Source organism: Mustelus asterias, chromosome 3, assembly GCF_964213995.1.
Source record: "Mustelus asterias chromosome 3, sMusAst1.hap1.1, whole genome shotgun sequence".
NCBI lineage: Eukaryota > Metazoa > Chordata > Chondrichthyes > Carcharhiniformes > Triakidae > Mustelus > Mustelus asterias.
In genome coordinates this window covers 38,861,316-38,885,824 of record NC_135803.1, presented here as the reverse complement: position 1 = coordinate 38,885,824, position 24,509 = coordinate 38,861,316, and the positions used below count along the sequence as shown (strand labels likewise).

The 24,509-nt window shown below is 44.9% G+C and overlaps 1 protein-coding gene and 1 pseudogene across 1 annotated transcript; one reads left to right on the top strand and one right to left on the bottom strand.

Moving 5' to 3' along the window:
• Positions 1-1,054: 1,054 nt before the first annotated feature.
• LOC144483559 (dynamin-like GTPase OPA1, mitochondrial pseudogene) lies at positions 1,055-2,759 on the bottom strand (annotated as a pseudogene).
• Positions 2,760-2,780: 21 nt separating this feature from the next.
• LOC144491799 (dynamin-like GTPase OPA1, mitochondrial) lies at positions 2,781-5,597 on the top strand. Its single transcript, XM_078210094.1, has 4 exons — positions 2,781-2,788; positions 2,855-2,977; positions 3,834-4,346; positions 5,585-5,597. The coding sequence occupies exons 1-4, from the start codon at positions 2,781-2,783 to the stop codon at positions 5,595-5,597; spliced, it is 657 nt and encodes a 218-aa protein (XP_078066220.1).
• The last annotated feature ends 18,912 nt before the right edge of the window (positions 5,598-24,509 follow it).

Sequence of the window (24,509 nt, the reverse complement as noted above, 5' to 3'; positions counted from 1 at the left end):
GGAACCAACGCCGGCATCTCCACATCATGACTACCATCGACACCGCAAACTGCCGGCTCCAAGTGGAGAGGATCTCCAAGACGATCGCGCATATCGACACAGACATCAAGTTTCTACATCCAAAGCCAGCATCTCCACATCATGACCCTGGAAGTGCCAGGGGTGGATCCTCTGGGGAGCCCCATTGCGGGGGGGGGGGTTCCCCTTTTGTGTATGGGGGAAGGGGTGCGCCGATACTTGTGTGGTGGGCTGGAAGGGGGTGCCCCGATGCTTGTGGGGGTGGTGAAGACACCCCAATGTATGTGTGGGATGGGGGCACCCCAATAATTCTGAGGGGTGGGAGGAATGCCTCAATGCTTGTGTGTGGGGAATCTCCCTGATGCTTGTGGTGTAGAGGAGGGGGGGATGGGGAGTTTGGGGGGTGCCCAGATGCTTGTGTGGTGGAGAATCACCCAATGCTTGCGTTATGGGGGGTCACCCCCATTCGTTTGGGGATGGGGTGCTGTCCCAATGCTTTGTGGGGAATCCTCCATGTCCGTGGGGGGTTGGCGGAGGAGATTATTTCAGATGCAGATCAGGGATGCCTTAAAAAAGGATGCCCTGATCTCTGGAGGGAAATCTGGAGGGAACTTGGAGGGAAAACTCGGCTGTGCAACTGGAGATCTACACATTGGGCCTGATTTTACCATTTTGAGTCTAAGTGCCGAATCTGGGCGTCAAATAGATCTGAGCCTGGAATCCTCTTTGCAGCACGCCCATACGCGTTTTGCCAGCTCCAGTCCGAACCGCGCAGTGGGTGGGGCTTAGCGCTGCCGGACCAATCGGAGCCCTGAACTGCACATGCTCAGTTTGAAAAAAAATCTGAAGCAGCGCGCCCGGGCGGGGAGAATGAAGCAGAGAGAGCGGCTCTCTGACCCAGATCATCTGAGGGGGGGGGGGGAGTGGGGGGGCGGGGGGGGGGAGGAGGAAAGGGGGCGTGACGGATCATCCTCTGGGGGGGTGGGGGTGGTGGGAGGATGGGGGGATGTATGGCAGTGTGTGATGAGAGACTGTGTTATTTTTCTTGATGAAGAGCTTCAATGAATACTTCTAACTTCTCTTGAATCTCACGAACCCTTTTGAGGTCCTCTGATAGTTGAACTCGCCTTCCTGTCAACAGTTGAATTTTGTTAGCATTATCATCAGCAAAACCCTCCAACACTTCTCTCACATTCTTTTCGAGGCATCTCACTTCAGTACTTGTTCGCTGTTGTCGGAGTGTGTTTGCTGCAATAGCTAGCATTCGCTGAATGCGCCAGAACAGGATAACGTTATTGCATTCAAGCTCAGAATCTACAAAATGCCTTTGGTAATAGTGGAAACCTCTTCTGCAAAAATTACAATCATTCAGCGATTCCATTAGGAAGTGTTTTCGATAAACTTGGTGCCAAGTATCTTTAATCAGAATGGTGTCCACATCTACATTTCTGGCCTCCAGGTTTTTACGAACTGTTGTAACTTCATCGTTAGCAAGATAATCTGTATGTTCCTCAGTGATTTTTAGCAGCCGTTCCAGTTTGGTTTTGGTTTCATTTCGAACATGCTGTTCTGGAGACCGTGATTTCCAGTAGAACCACCTTTCTTGCCAATCTGGCCCCACTATATCACGAATCACAGATTCAGTATCTCGAAGACGGGTTTGCAAGGTTTCTTCCAGGAAATGGATAGCTGCATCCCACTGCTGTTTGTCAGATATGGAACGATCTTCTAAAGCATTGTGCTGGATGACTCGCAGACTGTCTTCAGCCTGCTCATCCCATCTGTGACGTTTTATACTTTCATCTTTAACAGCATGTTTTAGTTTGTCAAAGATATCATCATGGTCCTTCCCTTTGTGCTCTGACATAAATCGAGCAAATTCATCCTCCAAGGTTCCCCAAGCAACCTCTACTGCTTTGTGAGGCAACTGTCTGTCAGTCCACAGCTTGAGCTTGATGTTCACTGTGGTATTGAATGTGCCTGAATTCACAGACTGGGCAGCAGGAAGGTCAATATTCTCTATCACATGTGTAGAGACTCTTTCCCACAGTTTCCTTTGTAGAATCTCTTCCCCAGTGTTTTGGAGTAACCTGACCGAAGCTGATCACTTCATCCAGAATTCCATTCTTCGCCTTCTCGTACAGTTCATTCCTGTCGAGTTCCCTCAGCCGAGGATAGTTGTTCTTCCATTCAATTTCAAGGTTGAAATGAGTAGCTTTAAATGCATCAGCCTGTTGTTCCACAGACTCGTGCACCATCTTCCAGAAACAGTCTGAAACTGCTCGGCTCAAGTTCTTAGTTGTCACTTGATGTGCTTTCAGCATCCCTGTCTTCAACAATTTTGAATTCTGAAAGAACTCTCCTTCATAATCTTTTGTGGAATCAATACCTTCATTGGTGCTGCCTCTACTGGTAACAACTGCAAAGTAATCCAAAGCCTTCATTGGAAACAACTTGCCTTCCACAATCTGTTGAATCCGAATTGGACTGGCGAGGTTTTTCTCAGCTAGATCCACTTTGGTCAACACAAAGATGGTCCTTCTGCCTTGTGGGTCCATCTGGCCCACCTAGTCAGTTACAATACTGCGTACAGCATCTACTGAACCATCTTGGATACAAAGGATAATGGCATTAAGGTTCTGCACGTAAGCCTTGCTTATGCTAGAAATTATATCCTTGGTGTCGGCAGCCATTCCTAGTGTTACAGTACTGATAACACCAGGAAGATCGACCAGTACCATTCATTATCCTTTGTACTCAAGATGGTTGAGTAGATGCTGAACTATACGAGAAGGCGAAGAATGGAATTCTGGATGAAGTGATCAGCTTAGGTCAGGTTACTCCAAAACACTGGGGAAGAGATTCTACAAAGGAAACTGTGGGAAAGAGTCTCTACACATGTGATAGAGAATATTTACCTTCCTGCTGCCCAGTCTGTGAATTCAGGCACATTCAATACCAATGAATGGCAGCACCAATGAAGGTATTGATTCCACAAAAGATTATGAAGGAGAGTTTTTTCAGAATTCAAAATTGTTGAAGACAGGGATGCTGAAAGCACATCAAGTGACAACTAAGAACTTGAGCCGAGCAGTTTCAGACTGTGGGGGCCTGGAATGTGTTGCCGGGCAAGGTGGTGGAGGCGGACACACTGGGAACGTTTAAGACTTATCTAGACAGCTATATGAACGGAGTGGGAATGGAGGGATACAAAAGAGTGGTCTAGTGTGGACCAGGGAGCGGCGCGGGCTAATTGTTCCTGGTTTCTCGTTTCAAGGCTTCATTCTATGATCATCTTGCTGGTGCTAGTACAGAGTGAGACTGCGGATAGTTGGGAACCTGTCTCGGGGGCAGGGAATTCATATGGTGTTCGTGGAAGTGGAAATGACTAGGGTTGGGAAGCATTTTCCGATCAGGGCCATTGTGATCTCCTGGACTCGTTTCGATCGCCTCAGGGGGTCGGAGAGGAATTTCCCAGATTTTTTTTTCCCCATATTGGCCCTGGGGTTTTTCACTCTGGGTTTTCGCCTCTCCCTGGAGATCACATGGTCTGGAATGGGGGGGTGGGGGTGAGTTAATAGGTTGTAATGAACAAAGCATCGTAGCTGTGAGGGACAGCTCGGTGGATAGGATATTGGTATGTAGATAGGCTGGAAAATTGGGCGGGGATCCTGGATTCAGGATTCAATCCTGGACCGGGGAGCGGCGCGGGCTTGGAGGGCCGAAGGGCCTGTTCCTGTGCTGTATTGTTCTTTGTTCTTTGTTCTTTGTTTCTGGAAGATGGTACACGAGTCTGTGGAACAACAGGCTTGATGCACAGTGGGCATCAAGCTTAAGCTGTGGACTGACAGACAGTTGCCTCACAAAGCAGTAGAGGTTGCTTGGGGAACCTTGGAGGATGAATTTGCTCGATTTATGTCAGAGCACAAAGGGAAGGACCATGATGATATCTTTGACAAACTAAAACATGCTGTTAAAGATGAAAGTATAAAACGTCACAGATGGGATGAGCAGGCTGAAGACACTCTGCGAGTCATCCAGCACAATGCTTTAGAAGATTCTTCCATATCTGACAAACAACAGTGGGATGCAGCTATCCATTTCCTGGAAGAAACCTTGCAAACCCGTCTTCGAGATACTGAACCTGTGATTCGTGATATAGTGGGGCCAGATTGGCAAGAAAGGTGGTTCTACTGGAAATCACGGTCTCCAGAACAGCATGTTCAAAGTGAAACCAAAACCGAACTGGAACAGCTGCTAAACATCACTGAGGAACATACAGCTTATCTTGCTAACGGAAGGATGGTAGAGGGACACCAGCAATCGAGGTAGGTTGGGGGTGTGCTCTGCCGAGGGGGGCCTACCTCCCAGGGGTATCTGATCCCGGGGTGGGGGTGGGGGTGGGGTCTGTCGGGGGGGCCTGCCTCCCAGGGGGGTCTGATCTGAGGGGGGGTCTGCCGGGGTGGTTAGCAGGGGGGTCCGCGAAGGATGGTCAAGGAGGATTAGCTTCCGAGGTTCCCCTGCAGAATAGAAATCCGCTTCGGACTTTTATTCTCCAGGTCGCTAAAAGCGCGGATCCGGAACGGGCCAGAAGACGGTAAAGTGGGATTTGGCGGTAGGATTGAGCGTGCGGTTCATTAAGTCGATTTAAATGCATGCTCGATTCGCGCCCGAATCGGGGGTCGGTAAAGCCGCGATCTGCTCAGAATTGGGTGCAGATCGCAGTATAGGCCCGACGCCCAGCAGTTTTGGTAAAATCGGGCCCGTTGGTTTTCTTGCTAAGACTGACACTCTGAAAATAACATCGGAAGATTACGCCCAGTGTCAGTGGAAGAAAGCTTTCAGGGTCAAAGTTAAATCTTAACTTAGAGGAAGTGAAAAATAATGAATGTTAAAATCTTATATTTAAAATTTCCACACAAAGGTATGAAAATTTTGACCGGAGGAGAAAGATCACTGTGTGAAAAGAAAGCAGTAAGAGTTTTAACAACAGCAGGTTAAAGTCCAACAGGTTTATTTGGTAGCAAATACCATTAGCTTTCGGAGCGCTGCTCCTTCGTCAGATGGAGTGGAAATGTGCTCTCAAACAGGGCACAGAGACACAAAATCAAGTTACAGTATTCTGTATTTCCACTCCATCTGACGAAGGAGCAGTGCTCCGAAAGCTAATGGCATTTGCTGCCAAATAAACCTGTTGGACTTTAACCTGGTGTTGTTAAAACTCTTACTGTGTTCACCCCAGTCCAACGCCGGCATCTCCACATCATGAAAAAAAAGCAACAGTGCTGGGGAACAGCATGCTGGACGTTCCACAGCAATGTCAGCCGAAAATAATTCTGAGGTTAGATATGTGATTTCCATTGTAAATGTGAACACAGAAGTTAATAATTGAAAACACTAACACAAAAGTATAACTAGAAATGTGACAAGAGGAAATTAAGTTGTACAAACAGGAAGTGTTGCAGAATTTAGAATTGAGTATGTGTGATAGTTACTAATTAAAGTGCAGGGGCAAATGCTTCAGAATTGATTTAACAGTAAACATTTTTGTTTGTTGCCTTCCAAGTTATTACACTTAAGATAGTATGTGACCTTAGTCTATTCCCTTACCTACCATTAACACAACATCTAATAGAAATCTTAGCTTACTGTGTGCATATTTGTGTGACAAAGACTTCGATTGAGGAATGGTGCAATTTAAATTCCATTACCTTAAAATAGTAAGAAACTTTTAGAATTATTTTATGCTTAATGGTTTTATTTCTGGACTTGATCACATAAAAAATGTGGAGTCAGGTTTCACCCAATTGCATGCACTGAATAATAGGATTTCCAATAATTCCAGTCAGCCATGCCAAATTGCTGCCATGTACAGATAGTTCCAAACTGAAAAATTAAGTTTAAAGTTTATTTATTAGTTTCACAAGTAGGCTTACATTAACATTACAATGAAGTTACTGTGAAAATCCCCTAGTCGCCACACTCTGATGCTATTCGGGTACACTGAGGGAGAATTTAGCATGGCCAATGCACCTAACCAGCACGTCTTTTGGAGTATGGGAGGAAACTGGAGCACCTGGCGGAACCCCATGCAGAGAACGTGCAGATTCCACACAATCACCCAAGCCAGGAATCGAGTGTGAGTCGCTGGCGCTGTGAGGCAGCAGTGCTAACCATTGTGCTACCGTGCCGCCCAGGTACATGCCCAGGGCCAGTAGTGCACAACGCTACTGAAGAAAGTTTTTTAAAAAGTAAATGGTTTCCTACATTATGATACTGGGGGGAATTCTCCAGATGTTCACATCGGTGGGATTCTCTGGTCCCACTGGCAGCGCACCCCCTCCCGCAGGATTCACGGCAGCAAGGGGTGGCATCAATGGGATTTTCCATCGACAGCGGCGGGACCAGGAAATCCTGCCACCTCCCACTGCTGAGAAACATGTGGCTGGAAGGCTTGAGGATTCCTCCCAGTGATTTCACTTCAAAATTTCTCCATTGATGGTCATGAAAGGCAGTATATAAATCAAAGTCCTTTTTGTTCGTATGGAGCTTGAAATATAAAAGCCTAAAGGCTGTAAGAGGAAAGACTGAGGAAATTAAATGTTTGATTTATGTGGGCTGAGAAGAAAATGGAGATGAAAATTGAGGTGTCTTTGCGACTATATTACCTGATCCTTGTTTGCACTGATTCGCAAGACTGCTGTCTGTTTATGGCAGAGGCTCTGGCTACTTTAAGGTCCATCTGGAAATTAGAATGAGTGGGCAACAAGTGTTAAATGGGTGATCCGTTTCCATCTGATTTTGGACTAGTTACTGCCATGTTTTTAATCAGGTCACAACTCTTTAGGTGCGATCTCACATCATGCTCACGTTGCAGCGATCGCGGAGAATATGGCAGCCAGCCAAATCTCCATTCACTGCAGCAGGATGGGAAAATCCCGCCAGCGTGAATGGTGATAGGATTCTGGCCTACGTCTATGTCTGAATGATAGGCCTGGTTTTGTGGTCAGCAGAAAATGGATAGCACTCAGCATTAATCTCAAACAAAGTTGCCCACTAAGATTTAGCAAGCTTTATGGCTTTGATTTCCCCTTTTGCAGAATATATTTTATTCTAGTGCCATTTATGTGGAACCTCAGGTGTTCAATAAAGTCAGCAAGCAAACTGAACATCCAATCACATTGAAGAATTCTCCATAGACAGCCAACAAGGAAGTAAGAGGTACCGATTATCACTCACTATTTAATAATCTTACAGAATACAAATAACAATTGGGAGAAACATATGGAATTAAAGTAGGGGCTAAAATATGAATAAACATGAAAATAATAATTCTTATCTTTTTAAATTCTCCAGATGTCTTAATCACAGTTTAGAAAAAATGACACTCCTGACTTCTAAAAAATGTTTCAGGATCGGGGGGCTGTTCAGCTGTAATCATTGTTTAGTACACCATTCACCTTAGTTACACCTTATCTAACTAGGCTCAATATTCTCAGTGGCCTTTACATTAAGAATAATGCACAAAAATTGAAGTTTTGGACCCTGACAGTTTTTCCACCATTGGAACAGCAAATTTCGAACTAATATGTTCCCTTGAAAAATAACAGCAATGATTCAGGGCAGTGAATGTAAAACAAGTTGGGAAAGCCTATGGTGAAACACAAAGTGAACCACTTTCAGAAGTGTCTTTTGAAGCACACCATGAAAATAACTTATACAACTAAAAGATAGCAAAAATCAAAATATTGTAGATACCAGAAATTTGAAATAAAAACAGAAGATGCTGGAATAAATACTCAGCTGGTTGGACAGCATCTGTGTCGCGTGTTTCCCACCGGTGAGAAGTGGCACGTTGTTTGCTCGCAACGGGATTCTCTGGTTCCTCCGCTGTCAACAGGAATTCCCATTGATGTCACCCACGCTGACGGGAAACCTACGGGTGGGGGTGCGCTGCCAGCGGGATTGGAGAATCCCGTCGGCATGAACAGCTGGGGAATTCCGGCCAACATTTCAGGTCTGTGCCTGTTCCCTGAAGCTTTGAAAAGTTAGAAAGGTGATAGGTTTTAAGCAAGAGGTGGGTTAGGATGAGGACAAAATGAAGGCCTGTGATAAGGTGGAGGACAGGAGAGATTGACTGACAGGAAAGGGAATGGAGATGGGGCAAGAAGGGCAACAAAGAATGTGCCCAAAGTCGATATGCTGGTGACTGAAAGAAAAGAAAATGAAACATGCAAAGAATCAGAAATAAAATGGGGGACAGAATTTACGATCTGAAGTGATTGAACTCAATGCTGAGTCCAGAGGACTGTAAAGTGCCTAATGGAAAGAGGAGACCAGTTTGACTGCAATAAGCCAATATTATGAGGGACGTACTTCAGATCCTTTTCCAAAAAGTCAGAAAACACTTCCTTCAGTTTACTTAAATAAAAATCAGAAATGTAATGAAAATGAAAAAGCTTGTGATGAAATTCAGTTGAATAGAGGTGTATAAAGCCATTTAATATAAAGAGATTATTAAATATTTTAAAATTTCAGAAATAAAATTTTCTAACAAGCATATTCAATGTTCATAGCTTGGTTTTTCGTACACATGTTTTCACCCATCCATTATTATGAAATCTTTTACAAAAATAGTTCTGGTGGTCTTCTTGACATCTAAGGAACAAAGGTGGCGTTCTTTTTAAAGTTTATTTATTCGTGTCACAAGTCAGCTTACATTAACACTGCAATGAAGTTACTGTGAAAATCCCCCAGTCGCCGTACTCCGGCGCCTGTTCAGGTACACTGAGGGAGACTTTAGCATGGCCAATGCCCCTCACCAGCATGTCTTTTGGACTGTGGGAGGAAATAGGATCACCCGGAGGAAACCCACGCAGACATGGGGAAGAAATGCAGACTCCGCACAGACAGTGACCCAAGCTGGGAATTGAACCCGGGGCTCTGGTGCTATGAGGCAGCAGTGCGAACCACTGAGCCACCATGCTGCCCAGCAAAGAGTTTCACTCAACACTGATTAAAATGAATAAACCCCATACTTGCTTCTCCAATCCAGGGCCAGAGTGCTACATAGATTGAGCGGGTACCACATCTGACCGGAAGTCTCGTGAAAAGGCAAGAGAAGGCGTCACGTGCGTGTCCCAATGACCTTGTGTTTGTGTGCAATATTACAGTTGGTGGGTGTACACAAGAGCCAGAAGCCTACCCGCTGATAATTAAATGGGCAATTAAACCCATCAATAAGGCAATTGAACAAAATTTTATGCTGCTCGTGTGATTTAGCGCTCGTCACTTGGGGAACATGGGCAGATGACCAGTCTGTTTCTAAACATTTCCCATCCAAGGGTGGGATAAAAGGGAACTGGAGCATTGGCTGTGTGAGTTGTTGGGAGTTCAGGTCAGAGTCTACTGCTGCTTTAATGCCCAGATTTCATACCTTTACCTGTGGTTTCTGCAGGAGTCTTCGCTTTGTTAGCTTTTTTTTTGAGGACTCTTCTGTTTTTCCAATTCTCTCAAAGGACTTCTGCCGAGTGCACCCTTCAGTGCAGGGGGCAGAGGCACCTGTATTTCAACGAATGGGGATTACTCTGCTGCTGTGACCTCCTCTGAAGAGGAAGAGAGGTGCAGAAGGGAGAGGAGGCAAGATGTCTGTAGGTTGAATCCCAGGGAGCGACTTGTGAGAGGAGAGGCACAGGCAAGGAAGTGCAGGGCTGGCAGGGACAGCAAAGTGGAAGGGATCACAGAATACACCACAATTCTGCAGCCAGAACCTGCAGGCAGCAATCCAGCTACCTCAACATGCCTGATGTCCAGTGCCAAAGGAGGCTCTGCCTCCCTAGGGCACCATGACATCCTGTCTCTGTCTTCACAGTAGAAGATAACAATTCAGTCCCAAAAACTGCAACTAATACAGTGGAACTTGGTGAAATTACTATAACCAGGGAGAAGATACTCAGTAAACTGAAGGGTTTAAAAGTAGATAAATCCCCTGGACCTGATGGCCATCACCCTAGGGTGTTAAAGGAGATGACAGCAAAGATAGTGAATGTATTAGTTATGATATTCCAGAATTCCCTGGATTCCAGAAATGGACCAAAAACATACTAATGTGGTGCTCTTATTCAAGAAAGGAGAGAGGCAAAAGGTGGGAAACTATAGGCCAGTCAGCTTGACCTTTGTGATGGGAAAGTTGCTGGCATCAATCATTAAGGAGGAGGGAACTGAGCATCTGGAAAAGCAAAGCTCAATTCACCAGTGTCAGCACGGTTTTGTGAAGGGCAAGTCTGGTTTAACAAACATGCTAGAGTTCTTTGGGGATGTAACCAGCAAGGTAGATAATGGGATCCTGTGGATGTGATCTATCTGGACTTCCAGAAGGCATTTGATAAGCTGCCACACAAGAGACTGATCTAGGAGGTTGGATTGCAAGAGCTTGGGGTAAAGTAGTGGCTTGGATAAAGGATTGGCTAACTGTTAGAAAGTAGAGGTTGGGATAAATGGGCCCTTCTCCAGTTGGTGATCCGTAACTAGTGAGGTCCCGCAGGGCTCAGTTCTCACACCACAACTATCTACAATCTATATCAATGATCTCCAAGCAGGGACCGAGTGTAACATAGCAAAATTTGCTGATGACAGGAAAATAGGTGGGAAAGCAGGCTGTGACGAGGAGATTTAAAGTTTAAAATGGATATTGACATGCTAGGGGAATGGGCCAGAATCTGGCAGATGGAGTTTAATGTGGATAAATGCGAGGTTATCCATTTTGGCTGGAAAAATAGAAGAGCAAATTACCACTTAAATGGGAATCAGATTCAAAAGGCGTCTGTGCAGAGGGATCTGGGTATCCTTGTGCATGAGTCTCAGGAAGTGGGTATGCAGGTGCAGAATGTTATAAGGAAGGCAAGTGGAATCTTGGCATTTATTGCAAAGGATCTAGAGTATAAATGTAGAGAAATGTTGTTACGATTATATAAGGCACTGGTGAGACCACACTTGGAGTATTGTGTTCAGTTTTGGTCACCTTTGAGGAAGGATGTGGTGACACTGGAGGCGGTTCAGAAGAGGTTCACTAGATTGATTCCAGGTTTGTCGTATGAGGAGTGGTTGAGTAGCACTGGAGTACAGAAGAATGAGGGGGCATTTGATTGAGGTATATAAAATACTCAATAGGATCGATAAGTAAATGTTAAGCAAGTGCTCCCCCTTCTAGAACAGTCTCGGACAAGAGTTCATAGTTGTAGAGTAAGAGGGGGGAGGTTCAAGACAGAAGGTTGTGAATCTATGGAACTCACAGCCCCAGAGTGCAGTGGATACAGAATCAATCAATGGATTCAAGAAAGAGAGAGATAAATATTTGATCAAAAGCAAGATAAAGGTCTATGGGGAAAGGACAGAAGTGGAATTCGGATGAGATGGAGATCAGTCATGATCATATGGAATGATGGAACAGGCTCAAAGGGATGAATTGCCTACTCTCACTTTTAATTTCTATGTTCCTATGTTCCTATCCATATTGCAACCCAGAAGGAAAAAACAGGAAAAAGGGGAAATAAAAATACTGGTCTGAACTGGTCTGGTATATGTTAAAATGGAACACCAGTAAAACGTGGATATAAGAATACTGGTTGATGCGCGATTAATTCACTCGGGAGGCTGGATCGTACCCAGGAAATAAAGGCTTTTATTAGCAACAAGAATGGAGCATACTGCTTAACAATACAATCCCAGACTAAAGGGTCACTAGGAAGTGCAGTGACCTTTATACTCCTATAGGTAGGCGGAGCCAACCGGAGTGTACCACAGAACAATACCAACAGGTGGAACACCCCAACCCTAACCCCAACAGTAACAAGAGTAACATATGTACAAGTACCCATCGTGATAACCATCTATGGTTCAGTACCCATAGTGGTAACCATCTATGGTTCACCACACTGGTCTGAACTGTTTTTTTTCTTTCTGGGAGCTGCTTGGGCTAGAAATACCCTCAAACTGTGTGGGTGGACACCCTTTGCCAGTGACTCTAAAGGTCACAGAAGCCCTCAATTTATTTTTGCAACCGGTTCTTTCCAGGGGCCAGTGGGGGCACCATAATCAATTGCCTTTCACAAAATCAAGAATGATTGGAAATTTTAAAACACTGATAGTAACTTACACCATGAACTTTAAATAACACACTGTATAGGCCTATTCCACCTTTAAGGCTGGCCTAAATCTCACTCATAGGAAGTGAGTTTCACTTGGGAAAATCAGCATTAATATGCAAGAAGGGCTAAGTTCACCTTACTGCCCTGTTAACCTTGACAATTGCCCCTTTCACGGGGACTTACCACTGGATGGCTTAAAAACCTGCCTGAAACAAGCAATGGCTTCTTTCTGAAACAAAAGGGAGCCTAATGACATGGTTCAGACTCTGATTGCTTGGAAGGAGCAGAAGCACTAATCTGAGTTCCACGAGGATAGAGTAGCAGCAGGACTTTTGTTTGGCTTCCACAGCTTCCTTGTCAATTTCAAACATGCTGGGATCTTAAATCACAGCGGCCTCTTTAGCTGCTGAAAAAAGAAGCCAACCAGTGCATTTTATTAGCCAGCCAACCAAAAGTTAGATCAATCCCATAATATAAAGAATGTAAGTTGTATTTTAGACATTCTTATCCCTGTGGATATTTTGAGACCATAGTAAAAGTAAAATACTTTCTAAATAATAGGATCTCTGCAGTCTCAAACTGGTGTTGTAGATAAATGCACTTCAAGAAATAAAGTAGATACTGAGTTAATCTCAATAATGTTGCTTCACTATACTACACATTTTGTTAACTGTATTTCTGCATCTTACATTCAGATGCAAGATTTTGTCTGGTTATAGAACATAGAACATAGAAAGCCACAGCACAAACAGGCCCTTCGGCCCACAAGTTGCGCCGATCACATCCCCACCTCTAGGCCTATCTATAGCCCTCAATCCCATTAAATCCCATGTACTCATCCAGAAGTCTCTTAAAAGACCCCAACGAGTTTGCCTCCACCACCACTGACGTCAGCCGATTCCACTCACCCACCACCCTCTGAGTGAAAAACTTACCCCTGACATCTCCTCTGTACCTACCCCCCAGCACCTTAAACCTGTGTCCTCTCGTAGCAACCATTTCAGCCCTTGGAAATAGCCTCTGAGAGTCCACCCTATCCAGACCCCTCAACATCTTGTAAACCTCTATCAGGTCACCTCTCAGCCTTCGTCTCTCCAGGGAGAAGAGACCAAGCTCCCTCAACCTATCCTCATAAGGCATGCCCCCCAATCCAGGCAACATCCTTGTAAATCTCCTCTGCACCCTTTCAATGGCTTCAACATCTTTCCTGTAATGAGGTGACCAGAACTGCGCGCAGTACTCCAAGTGGGGTCTAACCAGGGTCCTATAAAGCTGCAGCATTATCTCCCGACTCCTAAACTCAATCCCTCGATTAATGAAGGCTAGTACGCCATACGCCTTCTTGACCGCATCCTCCACCTGCGAGGCCGATTTAAGAGTCCTATGGACCCGGACCCCAAGGTCCTTCTGATCCTCTACACTGCTAAGAATGGTACCCTTCATTTTATACTGCTGCTCCATCCCATTGGATCTGCCAAAATGGATCACTACACACTTATCCGGGTTGAAGTCCATCTGCCACTTCTCCGCCCAGTCTTGCATTCTATCTATGTCTCGCTGCAACTTCTGACATCCCTCCAAACTATCCACAACACCACCTACCTTGGTGTCGTCAGCAAACTTACCAACCCATCCCTCCACTTCCTCATCCAGGTCATTTATGAAAATGACAAACAGCAAGGGTCCCAGAACAGATCCCTGGGGCACTCCACTGGTCACTGACCTCCATGCAGAGAAAGACCCCTCCACAGCCACTCTCTGCCTTCTGCAGGCAAGCCAGTTCTGGATCCACAAGGCAACAGCCCCTTGGATCCCATGCCCTCTCACTTTCTCAAGAAGTCTTGCATGGGGGACCTTATCGAACGCTTTGCTGAAGTCCATATAGACCACATCCACCGCTCTTCCTTCGTCAATGTGCTTGGTCACATTTTCAAAGAACTCAACCAGGCTCGTAAGGCACGACCTGCCCCTGACAAAGCCGTGCTGACTACTTTTGATCATACTAAACTTCTCTAGATGATCATAAATCCTGTCTCTCAGGATCCTCTCCATCAACTTACCAACCACTGAGGTTAGACTCACCGGTCGGTAATTTCCCGGGCTGTCCCTGTTCCCTTTCTTGAATATAGGGACCACATCCGCAATCCTCCAATCCTCCGGAACCTCTCCCGTCTCCATCGACGATGCAAAGATCATCGCCAAAGGCTCCGCAATCTCCTCCCTCGCCTCCCACAGTAACCTGGGGTACATCCCATCCGGTCCCGGCGACTTACCAACCTTGATGCCATTCAATAGTTCCAACACATCCTCTTTCTTTATGTCCACATGCTCGATCCTTTCTGTCCTCCGCAATCCAGCAGTACAACCACCCAGATCCCTTTCCACCGTGAATACCGAGGTAAAGTATTCATTAAGCAGCTCCGCCATTTCTAACGGTTCCGCACAAACTTTTCCCCCTTCACCTTTTAAGGGTCCTATGCCTTCACATCTCATCCTTTTACTCTTGACATATTTGTAGAAAGCCTTGGGATTCTCCTTAATCTTACCCGCCAAGGTCTTCTCATGACCCCTTCTCGCTCTCCTAATTTCCTTCTTAAGCTCCTTCCTACATCCCGTATACTCCTCTAAATCCTTAACACCTCCTAGCTCTCTGAACCTTCTGTACGCCTCTCTTTTCTTATTCACCAGGTTCATCACAACCTTCGTGCACCACGGTTCCCGTACCCTACCAACACCCCCCTGTCTCATCGGAACGTTGTCATGCAGAGCTCCAGACAAACATTCCTTGAAAATCCTCCACTTTCCTTCGGTACTTTTCCCCAAGAATGCCTCCTTCCAATTTACCCGTCTAATTTCCTCCCTGATGACACTGTATTTCCCTTTACTCCAGAGAAACACTTTCCTAGCCTGCCTGACCCTATCTCTTTCCAATGCTATCGTGAAGGAGATAGAATTATGATCGCTATCCCCAAGATGCTCACCCACCGAGAGATCCTCCACCTGTCCAGGTTCATTAGCCAGCACCAGATCAAGAACAGCCTCTCCTCTAGTAGGCTTATCCACATACTGTGTCAGGAAACTCTCCTGGACACACCTAACAAACTCCTCTCCATCCAAACCCCTAGCCCTAGGGATATTCCAATCTATGTTTGGGAAATTAAAATCTCCCATCACGACAACTCTGTTATTCCTACATCTCTCCAGGATCTGTTTCCCCATCTGCTCCTCAACATCTCTGTTACTATTGGGCGGCCTATAGAAAACACCCAGCAAAGTTACCGACCCCTTCCTGTTCCTAACCTCCACCCACAGAGATTCCGTAGTCAGTCCCTCCACGGCGTCCACCTTCTCTACAGCCGTGACACTATCCCTGATCAACAGTGCCACTCCCCCCCCTCTCTTGCCTCCCTCCCTGTCCTTCCTGAAACATCTAAAACCCGGCACCTGAAGCACCCAGTCCTGTCCCTGAGACATCCAAGTCTCCGTAATGGCCACCACATCACAATTCGAAGCAGCAATCCACGCTCCAAGCTCATCCACTTTATTCACTACACTCCTGGCATTAAAATAGACACATCTCAGACCTTCAGCCTGAGCACTTCCCTTCTCCCTCACTCGTCTAACCTCCCTCTTACCCTGTCTACATTCCTTATCTATTTGCGAGCTAACCTCCTCGCTCTCAGTCCCCTCATTTCGATTCCCTCCCCCCAACCTTTCTAGTTTAAAGTCTCACCAGTAGCCTTAGCCAACCTTCCTGCCAGGATATTGGTCCCCCTGGGATTCAAGTGCCACCCGTCTTTTTTAAACAGGTCACACCTGCCCCTAAAGAGGTCCCAATGATCCAAGTACCCAAATCCTTGTCCCTTGCTCCAGTCCCTCAGCCACGCATTAATTCTCCACCGATTCCTGTTCTCACTCTCCCGCGGCACAGGCAGCAATCCCGAGATTACTACCTTTGCATTCCTCTTTCTCAGCTGTCTACCCAACTCCCTATATTCTCTTTTCATGACCCCTTCCCTCTTCCTACCTATGTCAGCAGTACCTATATGCATCACGACCTTGGGCTCCTCTCCCTCCCCCTTCAGGATTTCTGGGACTCGACCAGAGACATCCCGGACCCCTGCACCAGGGAGGCAAACCACCATCCGAGAGTCCCGTCTGTGTCCGCAAAAACGCCTATCTGACCCTCTCACCGTAGAGTCCCCAATTAGCACTACCCTCCTTTCCTTACCCCTTTGCACTACTGGGCCAGGCTCAGCTCCAGAGACACTGCCACCGCTGCTTCCCCCAGGTGGGCTGTCCACCCCAGTAGTACTCAGACAGGAGTACTTATTATTAAGGGGCACATCCACCGGGGTACTCACCATCACCCGAGCTTTCTCCTTCCTCACTGTTACCCAGTTACCCTCCTCCCGTGGTCCCGGTGTGACCACCTGCCGATAGCTCCTGTCAATGACCTCCTCACTATCCCTAACCCGGCGAAGGTCCTCGAGCTGCAATTCCAGTTCCCTAACATGGTCCCTTAGGAACCGCAGCTCAACACACCCAGCACAGATATGGTCGTCTGGGAGGCTAGGAGCCTCCAGGACCTCCCACATCCTACATTGGGAACAACATACTGGCCTGACAGTCATAATTGCCCTTTTAAACACAGGGAAAAAAGTGAATGAAGATTATTCCTCTCTGTTCCAAATTATTTCTACCAAGGTACCCGGAGAAAAGTAACTTATAAATAAAATTTTTTTAAAATAAGAAACTCACCCCTGCTCGCCCTTTCTGCCTAAGCCCGATGAGCCAAAGCCCCTCAGTTCTCACTCAGCTCCGTCTCACTCCGCTGCCCGCTCCCAACGCTGCCCGCTAGATAGTGGGACCTGCCTTTTAAACCTCCTGTGCACTAAAAAAAACTCAAGAGACCCTTCCCAGTAAACCCCGCGGCCACTGCCGGTTGCGCGCCAAAATTTAAAACTAAATTAAATAAATAAATAACACCCGCGGAAAAGTACTTAAAACTAATTCTTACCCCAAAAATCCTGTCACCAGTCACAGCTCTGCCTTTCTCCACAGCAACAAGTTTATTGTTAGTCGATTGCCATAATCCTAACAGATATTTACACAGTTGTTCCTTAACATTCTATTTAATACCTAGACACAATTTCTGGCTCCATTAGAATACTAAAGTCTGATTAATAACCCACTGTGGTATTAATCAATGGCTTTTGAATTAATCAAAATGATCTTGACAGAATGCCTTGTGGGAAACGGGTAGCGGTTAGGAAGCCCCAGAAATCCAAAGTTTTTGACACTTCGGCTTCTGTTTATTTGCCAAGATACATTTACTTCAAAATGCCCACAATGTAATCTTCATATGCCAATCTTCTTCCTTCGCTCCATACAATCCATGAATACTATAAAATACATTTACCATTGTCCAACATAGGTTAACCCTGTGCCTGTTGCATATCTTAAGAAGTGTTTCCATTTTCTTTAGAACATAGAACATAGAACAGTACAGCACAGAACAGGCCCTTCGGCCCACGATGTTGTGCCGAGCTTTGTCTGAAACCCAGATCAAGCTATTTCCTCCCTATCATCCCGAAGTACTCCATGTGCCTATCCAATAGCTTCTTAAATGTTCCTAAAGTTTTTGACTCCACTATCCCTGCAGGCAGTCCATTCCACACCCCAACCACTCTCTGAGTAAAAAACCCATCTCGGACATCCTTCCTATATCTCCCACCATGAACCCTATAGTTATGCCCCCTAGTTACAGCTCCATTCACCCGAGGAAATAGTCTTTGAACGTTCACTCTATCTATCCCCCTCATCATCTTATAAACCTCTTCCACTTTCTTCCACTTAATCTATTTATCACGCAACTAACATCGCCTAAACAGGTTATCTAGTAATTTTTCTGAATGCTTTTTTTTTGGAATTTGGTGGTCCGCAAATTAGCTGCCTTGCATTACTGCAGTGATCACATTTTGGAAGTGCTTCATTGACTACAAAGCACTTTGGATCCTTGGTCCTGATAGCCGCAAGATAGATGCAAATTCTTTCTCCTTTCTACTTTTCTGACTACTAAGATCATTGAACAATATTATGAATATTAGTGATAAAGTTACATGTGGCATCTACATTATGAATATTCTATAAATATGTTAAGACAGTGCATATCCTAACAGACCTGAAATTAATAAAGTTCCTTTGCACTGTCATCTACACTTATAATATGTAATTATAGAAAGATTAACTTAATATCTTGAACCTTTATATTTCCAGAGATTTGATGTTTTTGAAAAGTGCAGGGCTCAGGACAACATACAAAAGTTGTAATTCTTACCGATGTCTTTTGAAAATTGGGCTTGTAAGTTCACATCAATATTTTACCAGAATCATTTATCTCAGCAAGAGAAATTCAATAACGTTTGTTTTTAAATGGCTGCATTGTATGCTTGGGTTTGTGAAGAGCTACATTCTTAGGCAATAATTGCTTCAAACTTGTTTTATTGCAAATTCTATACCGGTCAACGCCAAAAGATTCCAGCAGCTTTACAAGGTAATTGCTATTTGACAAGTCCCCCGACCAGTTGGATGTCCCTGAAGAAAAGTAATAGTAACTTATATTAACCTGGGCTCAATGTATCATGTTACCTTTATTGAGAATTCTCTTTGAAATTTTATTGCGTAATCAGGACAACAGAGTCCAGACTTTTTTGTAGCGTGCCATCTGCTCCATAAAGAATATGTGGAAAAAATGTTTTAATAACATTTAAGGAATATTGTTCTTGGTGATGGTGGTGGTTCACTCGTATTCAACAACACTATTACTTTTTTCGATGTAGAAATCTCTCCTATGTCGGATGAGCACACCTCATGAATTAATTGTATGAAACTCCCAAAAATAATGAGGACAATCCTGTTTCTCATTCTCCCCCCACCCCCCCAGGCATTTGCTCTGGCTACCGTACTGTTATAAATTAAAACAGAGTGTGAGAGCGATAATAGTACCCTAGGAACAGTAGTAAAGTGCTGGTGCTACTGGGAATTTAAATTCAGTTAATTTAATAAATCTGAAATAAAAAGTACAATCAATAATGGTGAACATGAATGTGCCATGTTTTCATTAAAAAACCATTTGGTTCGTTGATGTCCTTTAGAGAATGAAATCTGCCATTCTTACCTGGTCTGAGCTGTACAGCAATGTAGATGACTCTTAACTGTGTCTGCAGTGGCCTTACAAGTCACTTACATGCATTTAGAATCATAGGATTAGAGAAAATTTACAGCACAGAAAGAAGCTACTTAGCCCAGTATGTCTAAGAAACAAACTGAGAAACAAACCATCCAGCCTAATCCCACTTTCCAGCATTTGGTCCATATCCCTGCAGGTTTAGGCATTTGAGGTGCATATCCAGACAGTTTTTTAAAATGAGTTAAAGCTCTCTGCCCCTACCACCCTTTCAGGCAGTGGGTTCCAGATCTCTGCAAACCCTCTGGTTGAAAAATAGTTGTTTCCTCAGGTGAGATTCTTTGGCTGTTCATGCCAGCAGGATTCTCTGATCCTGCCAGCAGCGCACCCCCATCCATGGGTTTCCTGGCAGCATGGGGTGGCTTCAATTGGGAAATCCCATTGACAGCGGCGAGACCAGGGAATCCTGCCTCCCGCAAACGGGACGCCTTCTCCCGCCACCAAGAAACACGTGGCTGGGAGGCCAGAGAATCCCGTCCACGATCTCTCCTCTAACCTATCTACCTATCTAACCTCTAACCTATTTAATCTATGCCACCTAGTCGTGGATCTCTCTGCTAAAGCAAATAGGCCCTGCCCATCACTCTATCCAGGCCATTCACAATTTTGTACATCTCAATTTCCCCTCAGCCATCTCTTTTGCGAGGATAACAACCTCAACCTATCTTATCTCTCCTCATAGCTGCAATTATCCAGGTCTAGTAACTTTCTCATAAGTTTCCTCTATACCTTCTTTAATGTAATTACATCTGTTCTATAATAGTGTGGCCAGAGTTGAACACAGTACATATGTTGTAGCCTAATTAATGTTTGATATAGTTCCAGCATAACCTCCCTACCTCAGCCTGTAAAGGAAAGGATCACCTATGCCTGCTTAACCACTTTATCGACCTGCCCTGCTACATTCAGGAATCTGTGGATATTCACACAAATGTTCCTCCTGGCCTCTACACCTCTGAGTTTCCTTCCATTTATTGTGTATTCCCTTACCTTGTTTGATTTCCCACAATGTATCACTGCACACATCTCTGGGTTGAATTCTATGTTCCAGTTAGCCATTACAAAGAAGTCTAAAGGAAGTTAAACTGGACAGACCTCCACAGTTGAATTGCTAAAATTAACCTTCGACATCTAAGCAAGAAGCATGAAAATATGCCAAAAGTTTATACCCTGACGACTGTTCAGTGATATATACCTAAATGGCCTTCCGGTGAGATCAGGACAGGGTTTACCAATAGGAGTCTTTATTCTCAATACTTGATGCTTGGGGATATTGCCAGGAGACTTTTCACCAGCAGAAATGACAAGGGTACACTCAGGCCAGTTAATCCTGCAAAGTCCTCCTCGTTAACATCTGGGCACCTGTGCCAAAATTAACATTAAAAAGGGGTCTGTGAGGAAAGGGGGAATATTGAATTTTCCGATTCTTTGTGAAGCAGGTGAATTCTTCACTTGTGAACTGAGGACCATTGTCACTCATCACAATGTCTGGAATGCTGTAATGAATGACATGTGCTTTCAGGCATTCTACTATCTCACTGGTCATCATTGAAATCAGCTTGTCCAACTTCCAGTGGTCAAAACAGTGTTCTATGGTTGCAAAATTAACAGTTCCTGGAAGAGTGAAGGGATTATGCTCCCAACTAGAATCATGGTCCGTCTGGGATGTCATGCATCATCAGTGGCTCTCTAGTTTTTTACCTTGGTGCTTAGAGTCATAGAATCATAGAGTTTTACAGCATGGAAACAGGCCCTTCGGTTTTAATGAATCAGAAAGTGTTTAAATCAGTAAGTGTTACAGCCCCTTTGACCAGGAAGCAGGTTTCTTTTAAGTGGTAAAAGGCCACCGCCTCCCCGGCTAGTGTTTCATTCCACGTCGTCCTTTTTTTTAAAAACCCCTAGGCTAATCCCAATTGCCCGCATTTGGCCCATATCCCTCTATACCCATCGTACCCACGTAACTATCTAAATGCTTTTTAAAAGATAAAATTGTACTCGCCTCGACTACTACCTCTGGCAGCTTGTTCCAGACACTCACCACCCTCTGTGTGAAAAAATTGCCCCTCTGGACACTTTTGTATCTCTCCCCTCTCACCTTAAACCGATGCCCTCTAGCTTTAGACTCCCCTACCATTGGGAAAAGATATTGACTATCTACCTTGTCTATGCCTCTCATTATTTTATAGACCTCTATAAGGTCACCCCTCAGCCTCTTACGCTCCAGAGACAAAAGTCCCAGTCTATTCAGCCTCTCCTTATAACTCAATCCATCAAGTCCCGGCAGCATCCTAGTAAATCTTTTCTGCACTCTTTCTAGTTTAATAATATCCTTTCTATAATAGGGTGACCAGAATTGCACACAGTATTCCAAGTGTGGCCTTACCAATGTCTTGTACAACTTCAACAAGACGTCCCAACCCCTGTATTCAATGTTCTGACCGATGAAACCAAGCATGCCGAATGCCTTCTTCACCACTCTGTTCACCTGTGACTCCACTTTCAAGGAGCTATGAACATGTACCCCGAGATCTCTTTGTTCTGTAACTCTCCCCAATGCCCTACCATTAACTGAGTAAGTCCTGCCCTAGTTCAATCTCCCAAAATGCATCACCTCGCATTTGTCTAAATTAAACTCCATCTGCCATTCGTCAGCTCACTGGCCCAATTGATCAAGATCCCGTTGCAATTGGAAATAACTTTCTTCACTGTCCACTATGCCACCAATCCTGGTGTCATCTGCAAACTTACTAACTACACCTCCTATATTCTCATCCAAATCATTAATATAAATGACAAATAACAGTGGGCCCAGCACTGATCCCTGAGGCACACCTCTGGTCACAGGCCTCCAGTTGTTACAATCACTGCACTGGCTAATCTTAATTCCACTATTCATGTTTGGCTAGTAGAGCACTTCTCTTGCTTTCTCAGACTTGATTCAATTCCTTGATTGCTTGTATGGATGCACTTCAACATCTCTCCTCTCATGCCCTGAGGGATGATGAGTCTATTTCCTTTATACAAGATTCTATTTTGGGCTATCAATTCATCTTGGTGTGCCTAATATGCTTTTGTGACTACAGTTGTGTCCTAGATGGTCTTAGACCATCCCTTCATCACTACTTCTTGCAGCACTTACAGAGTTACATCCTGTTGCATGGATTTGCTTGATTTGAACAATGTGCTTGTCTGTCAGTTTTAATGTCTTTGCTGTGTTGATGATGTCCAGATCATGTCAACTGCTGCTTCACACTAAATCTGGATGATTTCACATTCTGTTGTAACATCCTCAACTTCATTGGGACTGTGGCTCTAAACAGCATGTCAATGATGTGCATCTGTTTCCCTTGCTTGTATGTCATGTCAAGATGATATCTCTATGAATGAAATTACATTCTTTTCAGTTGCATTGCAGCAGATAGTATCGGTTGGAGAAAAAATGCCTTGAAATGCCTTGTGGCCAGACTCCACTGTTAGGTTGTCTCTCCCAAGCAGGTGTGATGAAAATACTCACAAGCAAAAATAATAGCCAGGTACTTTTTCTGCATTAACATCCTGGATGCTGGTTTTACTTTATGCCTGAGGGTTGCTTCAAAACCTGTCTCACTGGCTACAAGATGACTTCATCATTGACTTCACATTGATGTTGTGTTCGCTAGTTCTTTCATTTTTGTGAACACTGCTTCTTGTTCTGTGCCCCAATACCACTGCACATCCTTCGCAGTGAACTTGTGTAATGGTTCCCAACCCAATAGCAAATTGGGCAAAGACTTTGCTAAATAGTTCACAAATCCAGCAAGTCATCACACTGTTTTCACTTCTGTTGGTCGCTGCATCACTGGTGCAGCTCTCACCTTGTCAGGATCCAGCTGAAGACCTTTTGCCCTCAGTACATGATCTGTATACTTGACTTCAGCCATTTTCAATTGAAATTATTTCTTGATCAGCTTCAGGTTCATCTGGCCAGCTCTCTCGAGCAGTTGTAGTAAATTCTGATCATGGTCAGCTATGGCTTCTTCCATTGTGTCTCCACATCCATAGATCATCCATTATGGCTTCCAGTCTGGGAAGATCACCGACTTTCTCATGATGTCTGTGTTGAAACTCTTCTGGAGCTGTGGAAATATTGATCGGCATCTGTATCTCCCGAACAGCATCCAGGGTGTACTAAGAAAACTGCTACTTTCATCCAGCTTCACTTTCTGGTATCCATTCTTTGCATCTCAGATGATAAAGATATTTGTCTTGGCAAGTTGTGCCAAAATGTGTGGCATGGTGGCACAGTGGTTAGCACTGCTGCCTCACAGCACCAGGGACCCGGGTTCAATTCCAGCCTTGGGTCATTAGCTGTGTGGTGTTCCTCCAGGTGCTCAGTTTTCCTCCCACACTCCAAAGATGTGTTCTTTGGATGGCTTAGCCATGGTAAATGTGTGGGATTATGGGGGTAGGGCAGGTTAGAGGCCAGGGCTGACTCAGTGGGCCAAAAATCCTCTTCTGTACTGTTGGGATTCTATGATTTGATTCAAAATTCCCTTGAAGATTGGCATGGGGTAGCGAGATCTCGTTAAAGATTTATATGGCTCCTTTAGGTTGATTATACTCCCAGCTTTCCAGGTTGTTTCACTGCTGCCTTGCTGCTAACCCAGTCTATAGGAACTGTCACTTTCCTGATTACTCTCTTCTTTTTCAACTCTTCTATTTTGTGTTTTAGGCTGGATGTGAGGGCTGCTGGAACTTTGCTTGGCAGATGCTGAATTAGTCTTACACTCTCATCTATTTGATGTTCATGAAAACCCTACAGTGCAGAAGGAGGCCATTTGGCCCATCGAGTCTGCACCAATCACAATCCCACCCAACCCCTGTCCCCATAGCCCCACTTATTTACCCTAGTAGTTCCCCTGAAACTAAGGAGCAATTTAGCTTGGCCAATCAACCTACCCAGCACACTTTTGGACTGTGGGAGGAAACTGGAGCACCCAGAGGAAACCCACGCAGACACGGGGAGAATGTGCAAACTCCACACAGACAGTGACCCAAGCTGGGAATGGAACCCGGGTCCCTGGTGCTGTGAAGTAGCTGTGCTAACCACTGTGCCA

What these genes read in the sequence shown, in the direction of transcription:
- LOC144491799 (XM_078210094.1), top strand. An exon ending in AATTCAGGCACATTCAATAC is followed by an intron (nt 2,978 to 3,833) that starts CAATGAATGGCA and finishes ACAGGCTTGATG; the next exon opens with CACAGTGGGCATCAAGCTTA.